General features: G+C 41.0%; 1 protein-coding gene across 13 annotated transcripts in view; it reads left to right on the top strand.

Moving 5' to 3' along the window:
• MCF2L (MCF.2 cell line derived transforming sequence like) overlaps positions 1-18,746 on the top strand; it is a 143,208-nt gene that overhangs the window by 82,741 nt on the left and 41,721 nt on the right. For all 13 annotated transcript variants that reach the window (XM_033051214.1, XM_033051213.1, XM_033051207.1 and 10 more), the window contains one exon: positions 3,953-4,067. In XM_033051214.1, coding sequence (XP_032907105.1) covers positions 3,953-4,067 — 115 coding nt within the window. The remainder of the gene's footprint in view (positions 1-3,952; positions 4,068-18,746) is intronic.

Raw genomic sequence — 18,746 nt, 5'->3', positions numbered from 1 at the left:
AAGAAAATGCTCTTATTGCTCTCAGGTACTTGATTGTCTTAAAAGCACATGCAACTATTAAATTCCAGTTGTGTAATCCCTGTGTAAGACTAGAAAATAGGAGAGCAGGCTTGTTGTGCCTCTGTGGACAGAACTTGTCCAGCAGATCAGTTAAGGTTGTTCTACAGCTGTAGCTGGAATTTCAGGACTCTGAGCTAGAGGGGAATGCAAAAGAGATGATTTTCCAGTGGTTAAGACTGAGGTAGTTAGATGAAGTCACTGTTCCAAACAACCTGAATTTATTAAAATATTGCTGTTAAATTACTTATTTTTGTATGGTGATTAAAATTTCAGTAACTCATTTAAAAAATTACTCTATATGTATTGAATTATTTGCATGAGTTTTAGCACTCACAAATTGCAATCAGGTGTATATAATTCTGAGGTGCTGGAAGATTACTATATTCATTAGTTTTAATAAAAAATATTTGAATTTTTTGCCTTAAGCATGTGTTTCAAAAAGAATAAGAGAAGTGAAATTGTTCAGTACTTGTCACTTGAATGCTTTCCCTCTCACTAAAACCAAAATCAACAACAATAAAATAAAAGTTTAGCTTCCTAAACTTTTTATCTCTTTTCCCCTAAGTTCTGTGGCTTGGTTTACTTTTGGGTGAAGAGAAGAAAATCACATTTTACACAGCTATTTTTATGAACTGTGCTGCTTTTGTAGAGGTGAAAAAAAGTGAGGAAGAAAATAATGGTTCTGAATAAAGGGGAAAAAAATCTTTTCTTGCTGGATCAGGTTCATTAAGAAATAAAGAACACGTGAAAAAGTGAACTCATTATTTTTCTATTATCTAATATAAATGAGATTATATGTAGGATTTTTACTTTACTTTATTTCCCATGCCCTTTTTGTACATTTCTCTGACAAATGCTCCTTTTAAAGCAGTGGCTGCTTTGAGCAGTGTCCTGTCTTCCCTCAATGGCTGTGTATTTAATCACAGAATCACTAGGTTGGAAGAGACCAACCCATAAAGTTGCAATATGGAGAGCAGCTTCTGTAAGCCAGCATTGTTAAAGCTGAAATGTACAGATCTTTTTATGTGCAGCATTTCAGGTCACTCTGCCCTAAACTCTTTTGAGCAGCAGGGTTCTGATATGGAAAAACAGCTGAGCTTTTGAAGGTATATGTGTGCTCAAGTGGCCCAGCAGGAAAACACTGAAGAAAAAGATAATCAGTGAGGAGCAACCTTCTAAGAGCTCAGGGCAGAGTCATCTCCACCCTAGATAACCACAGATGAGTGTACTAGAAACTGAAAATTAATAGGCAGCCACTAGGCAGGATGGCTCTATTTGCCCTTGACAATTGGTGGTGGTCTGGGAACTTCCTGACAATCCTAGTCCAGACTTCTGCTTTTAGGACATGTCCTGCAAGTCTATTGTTGCTGTTCTTTTGTTTCATATGTCCTATTTATAGAAATGAAGTAGAACAAAGCAAGTAACCAGTGAAGATACCACAAATAATGTATGATTGTGCCTAAAATAATTACAGTAATTTCACGAATACAAGCCGCAGCAATTTGACAAAAATTTTGGTGGAAACCCGGAAGTGCGGCTAATAGTCGGGTGCGGCTAATATATTAATAATTTTCTGACATTTACAACCCCAGACGTGCCAGCCAGAGTGCCGAGCCAAGCACCGGCCAGTAAAAGCCGGCATTTCGCAATTGTTACAGTGTTACCGTGTTGCCCTGGCTCCCTGCAGGCAGCACGGGGGGCGGGGAGAGAGGTGGGAGAGCTCTCTTCTTCCCTCCTCTCCCACAGCCCGGGGGGGGGGGCGCCGCCATTGCCGCGGCTCGGGGAGGACGCGGGGGGGCCGCGCCGCCATTGCCGTGGCCCGGGGAGCCGACGGGGGGGGCGCGCCGCCATTGCCGCGGCTCCGGGAGCCGGCGGGAGCCCCGCGCAGCCATTGCCGCGGCCCGGGGAGGGGCGGGAAGTGCGCGCTGCCATTGCCGCGGCCCGGGGAGCCGACGGGGTGCTTTGTCCGCGCCCGCCGCCGGCGCCACGGGCGCGGGAAAGCTCCGTCCCCGCCCACCGCCGCTGCCGTAGGAGCGGGGGAAGCTCCGTCCCTGCCTGCCACCGCGGGGCAGCGCCGACCCGGGGTGACCAAGCCCAGTGGCAGCGACGGCCGGCCCCGAGCGGCAGCACCGGGCTGGGCCACCTGGCCCCGTCAGCGGCCCCTAGCAGGCCGAGCCTGCACAGCCTTAGCTCAGCCAGTAAACCCCGCCCTCCCGCGGTTCTGTTACTAATTGCACGCGGGTCCTCACTGCGAACGACAGAGCGGCTTATATTCGTGTGCGGCTTATCTATGGACAAAAATCGAAATATTTGCCAACACCCAGAGATGCGGCTTATACTCAGTGCGGCTTGTATTCGTGAATTTACTGTACTCTAAAGAGAGCAGAACACCTCATAAGCAGCAGAAATAATCATTATCATGCTTTTAACAGGAGAGGAAAATGCTTTAGTGAGGGCTTGGGTAAAACAAAAACCAAAAGAATCAAAATTGGTCTTAACTTTTATTTGTGTTGTGAATATTCGTATAGCTAAAATTAGCTCCCTTGACTCACTGTTGCCATCTTTGGATGTATCATAAAGGTCATGCTTGCAAACTTGTGATATTTGCATAATATTTGTGTTTTGTTGTTATTTAAATACATTCAGAGCACATTATTTTTTTCATGTATTTTGATTCCAAGAGCTTCACGGTGACAGCACCATGCAGTCTGTAAGCTGCTAAGTGGAAATCAGATTCACCACAAATTAACATAAAGATACCATTTGAGCTCTTCTAATTATATGTGGTTTGGAGGGAATTTGTGATTTATTTTATCAAATGAATCTGAGGTCAGATATTTCTCTTCTTTTCCCTGTGAGGTTAGATGCAAGGGGACTGGAAGTGGGTAATAATCTTCACAAATCACTATTGCTCTCATAATTGGTGTTGTTAATACAGTTTGATGCTGGTTTCTGCACAGTTACCACATTTCAAGGCTGGAAAAAGTGTCCCTGTTACTTTATAACAGTACTTTTTTGTTGTTTTTCTTCCCCTGTTGAAGTATGAAGCAAAGAGAACTTCCCAGCAGTGTGTTCCCAGAACAGTTAACTTCATGTAGTTGCTAGGGCTCTGCAAGCCCCTTCTCCTATCTCTCTTTACGCAAATATACTTGCTAAAGATATGAAACACTAATAATACCTTTAAAAAGAAAATACATTTTGCCTGTAAGAATGTGTGTGAAGTGCATGAAGGAGCATTGTGTCTGTGAATTGTACCCACTGGGTGCAAATACCAGGAAAGATACATATAATGGTATCCAGCTCACCAGCAACTCTACTGTGGTGTAGGTGTTCAGCTCTACTTTACCTTCTGGGAATGGGAAATCTCATTTCAAATACCTACACCCATTTATTTTAATGTTCTGCCCCTTCTGTTTCACCAAGCTGGATGCAAAGCAGCCAGCTGAGCAGGGTAAGGGGTGTTGCACGAATGAGGTCCAACTGGTAAGAGGGTTGAGTCAAGTTCAAGGTGGAGATCCACCTACTTAATTCTGAATTAACTTTTTTGTTTCTAAATTAGTTGATTTCTTGCTCCCTATTGCTTCTATTTCCATGCAGTTGACATTTATCAGAACAAAGATGCACTGCCATCTGGTGTCAGAACTGCTCACAAGAGCCAAGGCATTTGTCCAGAAAAAAGTCTAATGTGGTGAATGGGGTGTAACAAATTCCTTTTTATAAAACTTCCTAAGCACTGAGAAGAGAGAGACTGCTCAGAATGAATTGTCCATACATGAGCCCTGGAAAAATAAACAACAATAAAAACCAAAAAATTGCAGTTGTTTCATTACGGGGAAAATTCAGTCTAGTTAAAGGGACTTGCATGTAAACACATTTGCTTCTTCTTTTGTAGGTGGAAGAGGGGGAGATGGCTGCCCTGTTATCACCTTTCCAGACTATCCAGCTTTCAGTGAGATTCCTGAAAAAGAGTTTCAGAACGTCCTGACTTACCTGACAAGCATTCCAAGGTGAGCACCTGTCTAGAAGAAAATAATCTTTTATCTGTTAAGAGACTTTTCGCATTTTATCCCTTACATGTGGGATAAAACTCAGGCTTGGTATTTAATAAAGAAAAGGAAAATTAAGCTTATGGTGCAGTATCAGTAAGTGTTGTTTAGTGACAACTGTGTAAGGTAGTGTTTAGATAAATTATGTACTGCTATTTATATTTCATCAGAAAATTACTTCCTGGTACATATGGATATAGGTTCTGTGATGAACATCGTCCTCTTGTGTCTTCCTGTATGTTAGAATGCAATATTCAGTGTTTTAGTTGAGTACTGGTATGATTTTGGCAGAGCATGCTAATTCCTGGGCGCTGCTCAGGATATTACTCAGTGAGGGAACACTCTGTATGTTCATACAGAGGTTTTTCCTCTCCACCTGAGCTGTTCCCCTGGCTTATCTGAATGTACAGAGTCTACAGTCTTCCAGAGCATTGCCTGAGGGTGCAAAGCGGGCCCAAGGATTAATTCTGGCTCTCTTAGAGGGCACAGTAGTGTTACCAATGGGCTGCTCAATAAACAACGTGGTTTTTGTTGACAGTCTGTTAAGGAATGAAATAGTGGGCTCAAAATCCTGATGGAGGTGAGGAAGGCAAGTGGCAGAATAAAGTACCTACCCTAGACTTCAAGAGAGCAAATTTTGGACTTATTCAGGGAACTGGTAGGTGGGATACAAAGGAAGGCAGTTCTGAAGAGTAAATCTGCTGTGGAAGGCTGCCAAGTTTTGAAGGACAGCATTCTCCAAGTACAAGAAGGGTACGTCCTGGAACGTGAATAGACGTAAAAGGAGTCTGACCCCACTGTCTGAAAGAGAACTTTTGACTGAGCTGAGATAAAAGGCAGCACACAGGAGGTGAAAGCAGGGACAGGCTACAAAGGAAGAGTGTAGATTGTCCAAATGTGTAGGGATGGCGTCAGAAAAGTCCAAGCACACCTGGAGCTGAGGGACAAGAAAGAAATGAACATCAAAGATCGCTTGAAAAAACTTTCAGTGCTTTATCAGTACAGGAATAAACAAGGAAAATGTGGACCTGAATGGACTGGGCAAATTGGTAGCAACCAGTATGGATGAGGCTGAAACACTTGAGTTCTTCAGTTTTCTCTGGCAGTGTCTCCCAGACCTGTGAGTTCAGAGAGAGTTCAAGGAAGAGAATGACAAGCAATGACTGAGAACAAAATCAAGCATCTCTTGAGAAATCTTGACCCAAACCTAGTGTTTGGGATAAGATGAGCTGCTTTAAGAGTGGTGAGGACACTGACCAGTGTCATAGTAAGGTTGTTCTCCATAATCCTTGGAAGGTTTTGAGGTAACCTCACTTTGATCTGTGAGAAAATTGTGGAGTGAGGCCTCTTAAAACATACTTTTGGGCACATAAAAGAAGGAGGTGATGGGGAGTAGCCAGCATGAATTAAACAACAGTAATTGTGCTTGACCAGCCTATTTCTGTGATGACAATATTGGATGTATCAATGAGGCAAAGCTGTGCACGTGTTTTGCCTCACCCTTAACAAGACTTTCAACTCAGTCTCCCCCAGCACTCTTCTATTTACTTTGAGTTCTTATATTTTGGCAGGTGAGGCTGCTAGGTAGTGCTTGTATTATTTGGCTCTAAGAGAAGTGGTTATTGACTGATGTTTTATCTGGAGACAGACTTCCTCAGGAAACTGTACCCATGCTGTCTGATGTCCTTGGCAAGGGGTCTGGAGCAGGAGTTGGAGTGCACCCTCATCAGGTTGTACTTGATGTTACCATCCCCTCCTGGTTGTACTTCTTAATCCCTAGTTTGTCAGGGAATGAAACTCTGAAGCTCAAAGCAGCTTTTGCATTTTTACTTTTTTTATCCTTGTGGTGGTTAAACTGCATGGTGCTAAGCATCCCTTGATCATATCTTTGTTTCTGCAAATGATTATATTCTAAATTCCCATCTGCTTCTCCTTTTGAAAGTCCTTGGTGGTGCACTTCATGGTGGCCCACTGAACTGCACAGAGTGGGATTCATGTGAGAAATTCTGATCAAAACAAACAGCATCTGGTACTGTGGGGGAGCACTGAGCGCATCCCAACACACCACTGGGATAGGAGTGGATTTTCTCCAGGTTTTTCTCTCAGTTGCTCCTACCTGACAACAATTACTCTGCAAGTATTGAGCCAGAAGTGGTCATTCCTTAAGTCTGGTTCTTCTTCTAGGATTTTCTCGTTTCTTTAATTTATAAGTATTTAGAAAGAGAGAACTGTTCTTTGTAAACAAAGGAGATAGCCCAGCTGTCTAGATGTTAAGAGTAAGGTATTCACTATTGTGAATATAGCAGTTCTCTAGGTTTAAAGTGATGACAGTTCAATTTCAAATCTTGTAAAAATTATGCTGTTGTTAAGATACACATAAATGTGCCACTTTTTGTGTTTGAGAATCAATAAAATCTCAAAGGGCTTATGACATTCCTGACTGATATCTTCACTAACCGTGTCAGAAGCTTGCTGTGTAAAATTGTGTTTGTGAGGAATAAAAAATTTTTTTAAAACTTTGTAATAGGAATAAAAAACTACAGAAATTACACTAGCCAGATGCTAGCATACATCCCCTTGTGAAAGATATTTTACTATAGATATTTTGATATTGATATTTTACTGTTGTTATACATACATACATGCATGCATATATATATATATATATACACATATATGACTCTACAAGAGGCAGTGCTGCAGTTCTTGAATTGGGATATTTCTAGTGCTCTTGAGGGTGCTGTAAGGTAGGATTTCTCCTGTTATCTTAGTGTTCAGATACTGTTTTAGGTGCTTTGGAAGTAGCTTTTAAACGAAGTGGAGGCAGTTAGTTTTTTAATTTGCTAGTTGCTTAAAGAGAAGTAAGGAGTACAGATTTACAGAAAGGATGAAAATGCAGCTCACAACTCTTGAGCATGGACTCCTCTCCCAGGTTATTGTCATTTAGTTTATCAGATATGTGACTCTGTCTTTTGGCTGTTCTGACACTAAGGGGAAATGGACTTTCCTAAGAGCGCTGACACATCTGTAGCCACACCAGTTCCTCAGAAAGCTGCTTGTTCTACTTGGCCCTGTACAAGATCACAGCAAGGGGTTGGCAGCAATAACTCAAACCTCATTGTCTGACTGCCTGGAGTCACATGTTAAGGGAAATTATATTTCATGGGGATGACAGTAAGGAGCTACTTAGAGCTCATAAGAAAAGACCTTTCTGTGCTCTGCAGTGGAGCTCACCCAATAGTATATTTACTGTTATAATAAATCTTAGCAGTGACTTCAGGTTTCAAGATCTCTTCCCAAGTGAAAGAAAACTAGTTTGGGACTTTGTTGAAAGAGGAAAAATTGAAATCTCTCAACCTGCCCTTTTATTCCTTCTATTTTTAAAGATAAACATGACCTTGTTGCCTCTTACTGTGTCCCTGTTCTGTGTTATCTAAGCACTAGATTTCACAAGTTTTTTTCTGTGTGAACTTTCTCTTGTCTTTTTCACAGTAAGCTTTAATAATGAAACAAGAAATATCTCGTGGGGTACCTTGCATTTAGGAATAGAACTAATAAAAGCTGCATGCTATTGCTTAGATGATCACGGAGTAGAATAGTGCGAATAGTAGACCTATTAGCATGTGCTTAGATGTGTAAATTCCTGATACATGAGGATGTTGAGAAAGGACACAGTGGAAAGAGAATACCTCATCTCAGTTTAAAGATACTCAGTTAACCTCGGTGCAACTGTATAGCATTAAGCAGAGAGCTGAACCATATTCTTCAGGTGGGTGTTGTTAATGTTGCAAGGTAAATTCGTAGATGGCTGGATAAAATACAATGTCTGACATATGGTTTGCATTAATCTCAAAATATTCAGTACAGATTGTTGACATAATGTATGACAACAGTCAGGTACCAAGTGTACTGAAAGATCGCTGCTTTGTCAGGAAAAAACAATGGATTAAGGATGAGTACAATAGACAGCAGAAGATTGCAGCTAATGCTTTTATAACTTCTGTTTTGGTATTGAAATGTTGTAAAGGTATCTGTAATGCTTGTGAAGCAGGTTTTTCCTTTTAACAAATGATATTTTTCATTATTACTGAAATATAAGATAAAGTTTTATTTAAAACGTGAGAATTGTCTTAGAAAGATGCATAGTCTACTCAAGTAGGATCAATCCATGGCAGTATATAAGGCAGTACTTTCTAGGAAGAGCTGAATTAGTACAAACAGTTAACATGTAAATATTGATCCACATGAATTAATAGTTCTTATCAATGGAGTTGTAGAATACAGTAGTGTCTCTACGTAAAGTGTCTGTAGGAGGTGACGACTTTAAATGTTTGAGTAGAGGACGGTCAGCCACGTCTTACATCCTTTTGGGATATTTTGAGCTATTATAATGTCCATGTAGCTGGACTGATTCTCTTTCTGCAGAAAATGTGTCCTATTGTTTCACTCTGAATCCTTTGGGGATGACTGCTGAGCTCAGTAGGAAAAAAAGGCTCCACAGACCAAGGTTGTCTTCTCTCTTAGCTGAGTGAAAGCCCAACAAACACCATCATTGTTACTGCGTCGGGAGAGGCAGCTGTGCGGTGTACCTTTTACATCACACGTGTGCTGAGGCTGAAGGAAGAATATTGCATTTCAGGGCGTTCATTGCTCTCTGTTTTGAAAGTTTTGGGTTTTTTTTTCATTTTTCTATTGATCCTGTGAATAGACTTCTAAGATTTGCAGTTACCTTGAAGGCAGGTATTATTGAAATTTAATTTCTCTTCATCACGGCTGTTTCTTGAAATGTATTTTATTAGCTTAAGTGTGTACACATTGTTGGAATATGGATTTACCAAATATGGGTAGTAGCATGAGAACTTGTTCCAAAAGAAATTAATAGATAATTGCAGTGGTTAAAAAAAACTTAACTACACAGTATTTTTCAACATATGGTTTTGCTTCTGGTTAATTAGCAGTTTCTACTGCAATTAGAAAACAATATGCTGTTTATGAGAACAAAAGAGTATAGTTTTAATGCTTTTCTTTCATGCTCATATAGGCTCATCTTTGAACGAAGAAAGCACGCTAAAATTGTTGTGGTTACAAGAGATTGGAAAGCTAGTATTTCAAAAGTGTAAAGTTGAGTCTTAAACACAAAATCCCTTTCAGGAGAAGTAAGTAATGTAGATTACAAAATTCAGAACAGTTTTTGATGCTCTGTTTGAGACCCACATTGCAGATTAGGCATGATACATGGGCCTTTTGTGCTTGTATTCTGGCAGAACCTTGCACAGCTTCTCTTTGCTATGCTGTTCTGTCCTACTGCATGATCCTGAGCATAACTCAGGCTAACTTGGCATGTTCAGCAGTTTCCTGTTTTGAAAGGTGTCCATCAGTTTCCTGACTGGGAGAGTGTCCCCTTCTTTGAGATTCCTAAAGGCTTGCAAATGCTTGAACACTGTGTAGTCCTAAAAATCCTGTTGTTTTTGGTACTCTCTGGTGTAGGAAACTAGGGAGCCATCGTGTCCCAGTAATGGAACAGAACGAGATGACCTCCGAGAGCGTTGGTATCCGACAGTTCAGAAGCTCAGTAGTCAGGGTTTGTTAGCTTCTGGTACACCCCTCCTTGCTTGCTACACCAGCTTCCCATTGTTTGGGATAGCACTGGAATAGTGGAAGAGAAATGTGTGTTCTAAGCCCTTCAGTGGGTTCAGATCTGTGTGGGCACAGCAAAGCCTGATGAGGTGGATTTGGGCAGGGAGCAGAGGGGCAGGCAGCAGCATGGCATGGGTGCTGCTGGAGCTAGCAAACCTCAGTGCCGGGGACACAGGATAGCTCAGGGCTCACACAGCTGGGGCCTGGCCAGTCTCCTTGGCACAGATCCCTCTAAAAGCAGGGGCAGCAGTGTTGGGGTAATGCTGTGTTTTGAGCCTGTAAGTCCATCAGGTCCTGCAGACCTTGCAAAGAGCCAGTGTCAGAGGGTAACTGCCTGTGCTTGCTCATTTATCTGCACACTGAATGGGCAGCCCACCACTCACTAAGAGTTAAGCACCTTTGTTTTATTGAGTGCCAGGGATGAACATCACCACATAATGGGAAAGAAGTGCCAAAAACCAGATGTCCTGACAGCTCATACTGACGTGCTGATCAACAGCTTTGCAGCTTCAGAGTTCATTTCTGTCAGCTGTGCTTAATTTCCCCGCTCTTCTCTTTGTTGTCTTGTAATCCATGCTGAAGATATGGAACCTGTACCCTGCTGTTACCTTGGCAGCCCCTCAAATTTGTCAGTGAGAATATCCCAGGACTTCCAGCAAAATCTGTCACGCTGTGTGTACCCTTCCCTTCTCAGAGCACAGCTGCCAAACAGTTGTAAATGCCATATGTTGCTGAAAACAGGGAATGTAAGGTCTTAAGTTTGAAGCAAGAGTGTTGTATCTTACATTTAAGTGGTAGTTCAAAGCTTTGGTGTCAGGTACATACCCTTACAAGATGAAAGTCAGAGCCCAAATTGTTAGAGTATGAAGTTTTAACAGGTTTGGAAGTATTTACACTTGTTTCAATGTACACCTTATAAGTCCTTTAAACTTGTTTTAAAATCCAGCCCTGTACAGGTAGTGCCTTTCCAGTCTTTAAATCACATTTACACCTTTAGGGTTTAGAGGATTTGGGTAGCATGTATGACACACACCATCCGGTGGTAAATTTAGTCTGCTAATAAAAGTAAATAAAGCATTGCAAAATTGTGAAAGTTAATTACTAAAGTTCTGGACTCTCACACAGTTTCTTCATTAGTCCAGTATTAAATTCAGAGAATTTAGCACCCTATTTAAGTGTAATGGCACAGTTCTAAAATAAATTGTGCAGCATTCCCTGTAAGGTTGTTCCAATACTTTGTGCAGTAGCATTAGTGGTTGTTGCAGTGTCCTGGAAATATGTGTAATTCAAGTATTGCAGTTCTGAACAGGTGTAAAAATGTTTTTATGGAGTTAGACTTAATAGTTCTAAAATGAGGGTCACACAGGCTTTCTGTTGCTCAATTTACTTAAGCTTAAACCGTCATGGAGCCCTTTTGCCTTTATTGACCTATTTATCCTTAGTTGTCCCTCCAGGATAACGTGACCTACTTCAGCCATCTGTAGTTAAGTCTAAATGAGTCCTCAAAGTTGTTGTCTTTCTTCAAACAGTCCTTCTAAAAGCAGCTCTGCATGACCTGAAGAAATCACACCATGTTTTCTATTTAGATAATTATAACTCTTCCTTAAAAATTCTTATTTTACTTAATTTCAACACTAAAAGAGCATCTTTTGAGCAACTACTTGTTAAATTAATTTTTCTTTTGCCTGCAAAAATGCATCAAGGTCACTCTGATTTTAGTTCCTTGGTGGGGTAAAGCTTGTGAAGTTCTGGGCAGTCAGAACTAGGTGATCTTTATGGTTCCTTTTGACCCAAGCAATTCCATGAATCTATGAAATTACCATTAAAAAGGCTGATAGCTACCATGGAAAGGCAGCAAAAGCACGTGGTACAAGCAGATGTCCCAGCCCAGGCAGATGATGATGCTTGGACACTTTAGCTGTTATTTTTAATCCTGGCTACACTCTCTTGGCTTCCCCCCAACAGCATAAGCTTTTTGGAGCAGAAAGAAGGTCAGCATATATGATAGAATATAGCCAGCATTGCTGTCTTCCAACCAGTCATGGTTAAGGAATTGCTGAAAGTGGAAGAGAGGCTGATTTGAGGACCTAAAGGAGCACAGGAGATAAAGAGCAGATATAGGGACCAATCAAGAAAAATACTGATGCCCACATCTCAGGATCTGAGTGGGGAGATAAAAGAAGTATAACTTGGCATAGGGTGGCATCAGTATTTTACAATAAATAAGGTGTGTGCCAGTGCTGTCCATTTGGCTGAGGAACAAGGAGTACTTGAGACAGAATTCCCTCATGTAAATATGCTGGCATTTGTATCTCACAATTTCAAGAGACCTAGTTGTGTGCAGGATAAAGACTTTTGGGACCAAGGCTATTTGTCAGTGAGTTGGCATTTGCCTTGTTGCCAGGACCTGTCTGATATTGGCCCATCTTCCTTGTGGATTCTTGGTCTGCTGGCAGTGCAGTGAGCTGCTGCTGTCACGGTCTGTGAGCTGCTGCTGTCACAGTCCTTGGGGACTGAGGAATTTTCAGATCAGGCGTAGGGCTACACATAACCACTTGTGGCTGTCTGGCCTACCATCATTGTGAAGTTGGGATGAGACTTCCAAAGTCTTGAATTGTTAATAACCCCTTAGACAAAGCTATTTGAAGTTGCTCTTGTTATTTTTTCTCCCATTCATCTGGCTTTTAAGATCTCCTGTTACTCACACAACATCATGTGTAATTTTTCTTGCCTATACCTATAAAGTGGCAAAAGACATTTATTTTCATGGTGTCACTGCCAGGCTGTATGATTCTGCTCATCTCTTCTGCTTCATGAGCAAATTTTAACCACTTGCCTAGGATGGTTTTTACTTATGCCACCTTACAACCCAACATTCACCTAAATTCTTCTTTGCCCGCTTGCTGAGAAATCCTAAAATGCAATTTTGGTTATCTGATGGCTCCCCAGTCCTGAGAAAATTGCAATACAGTTAGTTTTTAGACATGCCTGGGGCATGAACTAGTAACAGCTGAGACCAGAAGTAAGCATAATAGGAAAGGAAAGAGAGAAGGTTTTAATCAGTGGTACCCTGGATAAGATTTAGGGAGAGTTAGCTGGAATGTGGAGAAATAAGAAAAAAAAGGTGGATAGTTGGGGCAGGGAAATACATCAAATTTCCTATCTGAACTTTCTCTAATGATGAAGCTTTAGCAGGTTCAGCTCCAACAGAGAAGCTCAGATTTTCTTAATTTCCTGTGCAGCTTCATCTGTTCCTGTGAAGGGAAGGCAGTAACTATCAAAATTTAAATGGTGTAAATGCTTTGGGGTTTTTAATGCGCATTTAAAAATGTATCTATTCACAGAATTTCAGTATAGAATTAATTAGATTGTAGAATAATATGCATGTTGTTTTTCTGGGGACTGAAGGGAGGGGAAAAGGTTTTAATTTTCAAAATCAGATTTAAAGCATAAGCATCAATAAGAAATGGTGCCTCCTTGCTTGCAGGTTGTGTTGCTGCTTTGGGGTATCACAGCATCAGCTAAGTTGGGTGAAATGCAGCTGTTAGGGCAAAGAGCTTAAAAGATAATTATTTTTATTTGGCATTCAGTGATTTTGTACAGACCACTAGAGGCTGCCCTTGTATAACAGCACTTCTGGTTGTCTTATTTTACATTTCTTCTGCTGGAAGAAATTTCTTCATGAACGGTGAGCTGGGTAGGTTTTGCCTTCCGCAGTTAGAGTTCATTGAGCTGACTATGACAGAGCTCAGTAATCAAATAGAACAAAATTTTCAGCATCAAGAGCCTTCTTTCGTGTTGAAGTACAGTACAGGTTGCTTACTGGGTAAACACAGTGAGAAGTAGATGGCAAACTTTTCCCTTTTTCCCTGATTCCAGAGGATATGGAGAGATAGGTACAGTGCAGTGACTTCCACACCACCATGCACCAGCTTTCAATTCAGCACATCAGGAATTTGAGGTGAGCCTGCTCCTTGGGTCTGCTTTGGATGATTTTTCAATGACACAGAAGAGATGGATATGTCCTTCCAACACTTCTCCACTAGCTGACTTCTTCAGTGAGATAGAGGTTACAAAAACTGAAGTAAAAACTGTATTAATTCTGTCTGCAATGATAGAATTAATGTATGAAGTTGTTAATCACTGTGTTCCTATTTTTGCAGTGCCAGGTACCATAAATAGAGTGTACCTGTAATAGCTGGTTTTCCTCATAAATATTGCTGGAATCAGAACTGATTACTGATAGACTAGTTACACACCTCAGCTGAAAGTGATTCTTGTAGGAATCTGAGCTGTCACAAGTGAGTATCACCACAAGATGTCAGGCCCACTGTTTGAGTGGGGGCCAAAATGTCATGCCAGTTTGCTTTAGGGGCTCAGGAGGTCTGCTAGGTAGGCAAAGAGCTTCATCTGGGTGTTCACAAATGCTGCCTTTGTTAGAGACAATTCTGTTCAGTATAATTGACCTCAGTTAGTCATACATCTACATCTGTGGCAGAACTTGGCACCAAACCACTATTTTCTGTCTAAGTGACTGAATGCCATGACAGCAACATGCAGCCATCTTTTGGAAATAATTTTCATTCTATTTATTTTCTTGGCAGATGGTTTCTTGGCCACTGATATCTCAATTACAATGCAAGTCTCAAATGTTCTGTTGTAAAAATAGAAAATACAGTTCTAAAGTTTGCTAATTTAGAGCAAGTGTAGTTAATGGGAAGGTATTACTGTCCAGCTATCAGAACACTTCCAACTTGTCTTGGGTTGTAATTGCTTCATGATTACATACGATATAATTTCATGAGTATAAAAAATGATAAATTGGCAGTTCAGAACATAACTCTATAAAATGTTACATTTGTAACATATTTAAAGGATTATAACTTCTTTTATTTGCCAGGCTATTCTTTGGTTAAATACTTTTAAGTTCTAATTTAAGTGCAGGTTTTTAGAAAACTCGTTAAAAGATCTGAAATGGCAGCAGCATTACAAAGCATATTCAGCTTCGATACAGTGTTAAAACCTACAGGCTCACTTTGCAATTGAAGCAAGGAAGTTCAGGGTAAGAGCTCATGTGTCTGGTTTATAGTTATTTTTCAGTTCCTGCTATCTCTAGATTGTTTTAATCAGGAACCTTCTGCAGTGTGACTGGGTACTTTGGGCTATAAAAGCCTGCAATATCTGAGGCTTTCAAACTGGAGCTTTGTGGAGTGTGATATAGATCAACCTATTTTCATAATTTACTGAAGAAAGCACAAGTCTACTTTCTTTTTCTTAGAAATGGTGGCTTAAAATGTTATGTCTTATAAAACAAAAATATTTAAAGACCAAGTACAAGAAATTTTAAAATTACTAAGCAGCTTTTAAGCATTTTAAAATTAGGGGTATATGCTGAATATTTTTTTTTTTTGTATATTTATTTAATGCCCAGCAGGTGGATTTCTTTTGGAATGAAGTGGATGAATTGGCCAGTTCTGAAACAAAGCGACCTTTTCAATAATGAGCAATCAAGAATTGTAAGAAAATGAAACTGCTCTAGATCTAATTACTGTTTAGTGGCTGGGTACTACATTTTGTATAATGTTACAGCTGATTTTTCCTTTTTCTTTTTTTTTTGTGTCAAGTTCATAGCCCATTAAATTTTTCTGCTCTAGGAAACTGCATCCTCTAGGACGTAGCTAATGATTAAATTGAAGTAGTCTGGGTTACCCTACATAAGGAACAGGAGGAGAGGAAATGTGCAGCAAGGCAATGCCAGGTGAATTGTTACTGCCCTTTTCCTTGCTGGCAAACCAGCATAAAACTGGTAATGTGAAATGTCACCAGGGGCTTAGTTGATTGTTTTTTTTCCTTTCCTAGTTACTGTAGTGGAGATTTTTATCTAGGTTTGTTAATGCCATTAATATCACATTCTTCATTATATTATTTGATTGTCTTCTAGAGCTTATAAAGGCAACTAAGGAGGTGGCTCTTCTCTGCTTCCATTAATTGCTGGGGCCTTCATGGTATCATTTTTTTAATGTGTGAAACACTAACGGTTAAGAAAGAATTCATCTCTTGCCTTCACCTCCCAAGAAATCATTCCTAGCAACAACAGGAGAGATGGAAAAGGAGTCTGTGAGGTGGCTCAGGTTCAGTCAGTGGAAGTGTCTTGTCTCTGCAGATGTAGAATGCAAAGTTTCTCCTGGGAAACATCAACCTTGCTCGTTAAATGTCTGATTTCCAATGGCCTGTTCCTAGGCTGAGTGACCAATGATGAGTGGGTGAGCCAATTCCAAGTCCTCCTTACACAGATTTACAGTTGTGTGCCAGAACAGATGAGGATTTGTGAGGTGCCCCAGACCTCACATCTCCTGAAGCAGTGTGTGTGTGTCTCTGTGCTGAGGGTGAGGAAGCTCCAAGAGAGGGTGGTACCAGGGCTCTGCTTATGACACAGATTGCTGCAGACATTGCCTTGGTGCTCTGTTCAATGCAGTAATTCTCCATGGAATGTTATCAAAGTCCTGCTATGGAAATAGCTGTTCAGCCCTTAAGAGCAAGAATTTCTAGTCCATTTGTATGCTGAGGTAGGGAACAGTCCTGACTGTAATGTAGGCCAACTGTTTAATAATAAAGCTCTAAGAGTGAAATTCAGTTTTAAACAAGTGGACTTATGTAACCTAAAATGCTCTACAGAATTTCACATGTGCAAAGGTTTGATACTTTCAGGTCTCTGGGATGAACCCAAAGATTTGCTTTATTTCATTTGTAGCAGAGATCAGTGTATACTAACTGCTTTCAGACAGCAGTGTAGAAGCAATAGGAAATTATTTGTGTAGCAGTTGTCACCACCCATACCTTGGAGAAATGCAAGGATCTTTCAGAGGAAGTTTATGTAATTGCTTCCACATACCCCAGAGGGAAATTTCTTCCCACAGTCCTATGCACTGTAAGCTTTCCCACCCTTTCCCCCAAGTGTATGAGCTAATAAGTCTTGAAAACAAGAAAAAGAGGAGATGTCCCCATAATCTAAAGCTGAGGTGGAAAAGTGGAAAACTCAGTTCCTGTTCTACAGTCTAAATGGAAAACTGACTGTTTGTTGGGCAGGTATTTCAGCCTCACTGTCAGCTCCTCCTAAAGGTTTTACACTGACAGAGGAGGGGTCTGAGCAGAAATTCTAACCTCTGCTGCATTTTCTCCCGTCCTCTGTGGCCCTGCTCCTCTTCCTCCACGTTCTACCTTTCTAACCTGGCCTTTGTGAATTTGCTGCACACATTTCCTGCAGAAGCAGGGATGGTTCCCTGCCTTTCTAAAAATGTTCTGTTCTTTGTTCTGGTGAATAAACAGAAGAACAGTCCTTATCCCATGATGGTTTGGGTATTTCATTTTGGCCTGGGGGTATTTTGTGCATGTATTAAGAGAGAAACAAAGGAAGGAAATACTAAATTTGAATTAAAAGCTTATATAAATTATGTTTCAGAAAGTACACCGGATATAAGTCAATACATAAAGACAACAAAGGTCATATGGGAAATGTTAGGAAGCCTGAACAGACAGGTGCTTCTGCTAAGGTTTTCTAATACTTCTCGCTGTAAGGGTCACTTTCTCACGGTTTACAACTTTGCCAAATTTTCTTTCCATTTGTGAGGTGCCACCTTATTTAATGGGGTAAATTCAGCCAAGATAGCTGAGTGGTTCCTAAGATGCAGGGAACAAATCCACCATGCTCTTCAAACATTGAAACAATTGTTTGAGAAGCTCAAGTGTCTGCTTCCTTTGTTCAAAGACTCAGACTTGACACTCAGAAGAATGATGGCTTTTGTGTCAAGAAAGTACCTTGAGAAAAATCTGCCTAAATCCCAGGCCACAGATGCCAAGTAACTACTCGAGGCTTTAGCCAGAAATGTCCTGCTTCATCCTGGGGCTGAGCAGGAGCTGCTCTGTGGTTAAAGGATGAGCTGCCCCAGAGCCAGGTGGGGCTGAGAGCAGGAAGGCTGTGGCAGGGGATGTGAGTGCCACCTCTGGACCAGCAGGCAGTGCAGACAAGTGCTGGATCCACAGGCAGCACCACAGCTGAGGGAAGTGTCCACCCAAGGGAAGATACTGGGAGATGGAGCGGCACATAGCCCACAGATGGAGGATGAAGGGACTGGGATATTCAGGAAGGAGTGAGAACTGATGCCATTCATCCTGACAGTCTAAAATTTCAAAATAAAACAAGACTTTTTATAGTTGGTGGTGTCTTAGGAGCTAGAGACCACCACTTGTGCATGTTGAGGGTCTTTGTGTTCTAGCTTGAGCACTGGAGAAAGAGTTTGGAGACGTCTTCTGTGGCTTCCAGAAGTTGTTTATTTTATCTAATCTAAAAGTTCTTTCCCTGACTAGCTGAGGTCCTCTCAGCAGGTCAGTCCCAGGCACACTGCCCGCCTTCAGGGCAATATTATCTTTTTATACTATACACTACGTAAACATTATTTACAATTATCTTCCAATACCTATCACTTCTATTGTACAGTCTAATTTTACTTTAAACCAATGTAAAAATGCCAGCATCACTCAGAAGATGGATGTTAGGAAGAAGGAGAAAGAAGGACAGAACATGCCCACATTCCTCCATCTTGACCCTAAACTCTTATTCTAAAAATCTTAAAATTTTACTTTTTCACCTTTTGATAAACTAACTTATACTCTACTTATTTTTTGTGGGTTGTAATTTTTTATACAAAGGTGGTAATTTTTCCCAGGGGCTAAAATCAAAGGCACAGGGGTCTTGGGCTCTGTGCCAAGGCTTCTGAGCCCCCTGCCAGGGTCTCAAGCCATCCAAGGTACTCAGAGGGATGTCCTGGGTTCCCACAACTTTTTGAACTGTTCTTGGGGCAAGGACTGATGAATGGGAGAGACAAATGTCAGTGTTGGAGACAAGTTTACTGGGGAGTGATGCAGAGGCATGAGAAGATGTGAGCTAAGCTGATGAGTACAATGCAGCTGGACAAGGCAGGGAAAAAACCTTGGAGAGCTTTTGAT

This window comes from Catharus ustulatus, chromosome 2 (assembly GCF_009819885.2).
Source record: "Catharus ustulatus isolate bCatUst1 chromosome 2, bCatUst1.pri.v2, whole genome shotgun sequence".
In the NCBI taxonomy this organism is placed as follows: Eukaryota; Metazoa; Chordata; class Aves; order Passeriformes; family Turdidae; genus Catharus; species Catharus ustulatus.
The sequence above is the reverse complement of the archived record's forward strand: the minus strand, read 5'-3'. Positions and strand labels throughout refer to the sequence as shown.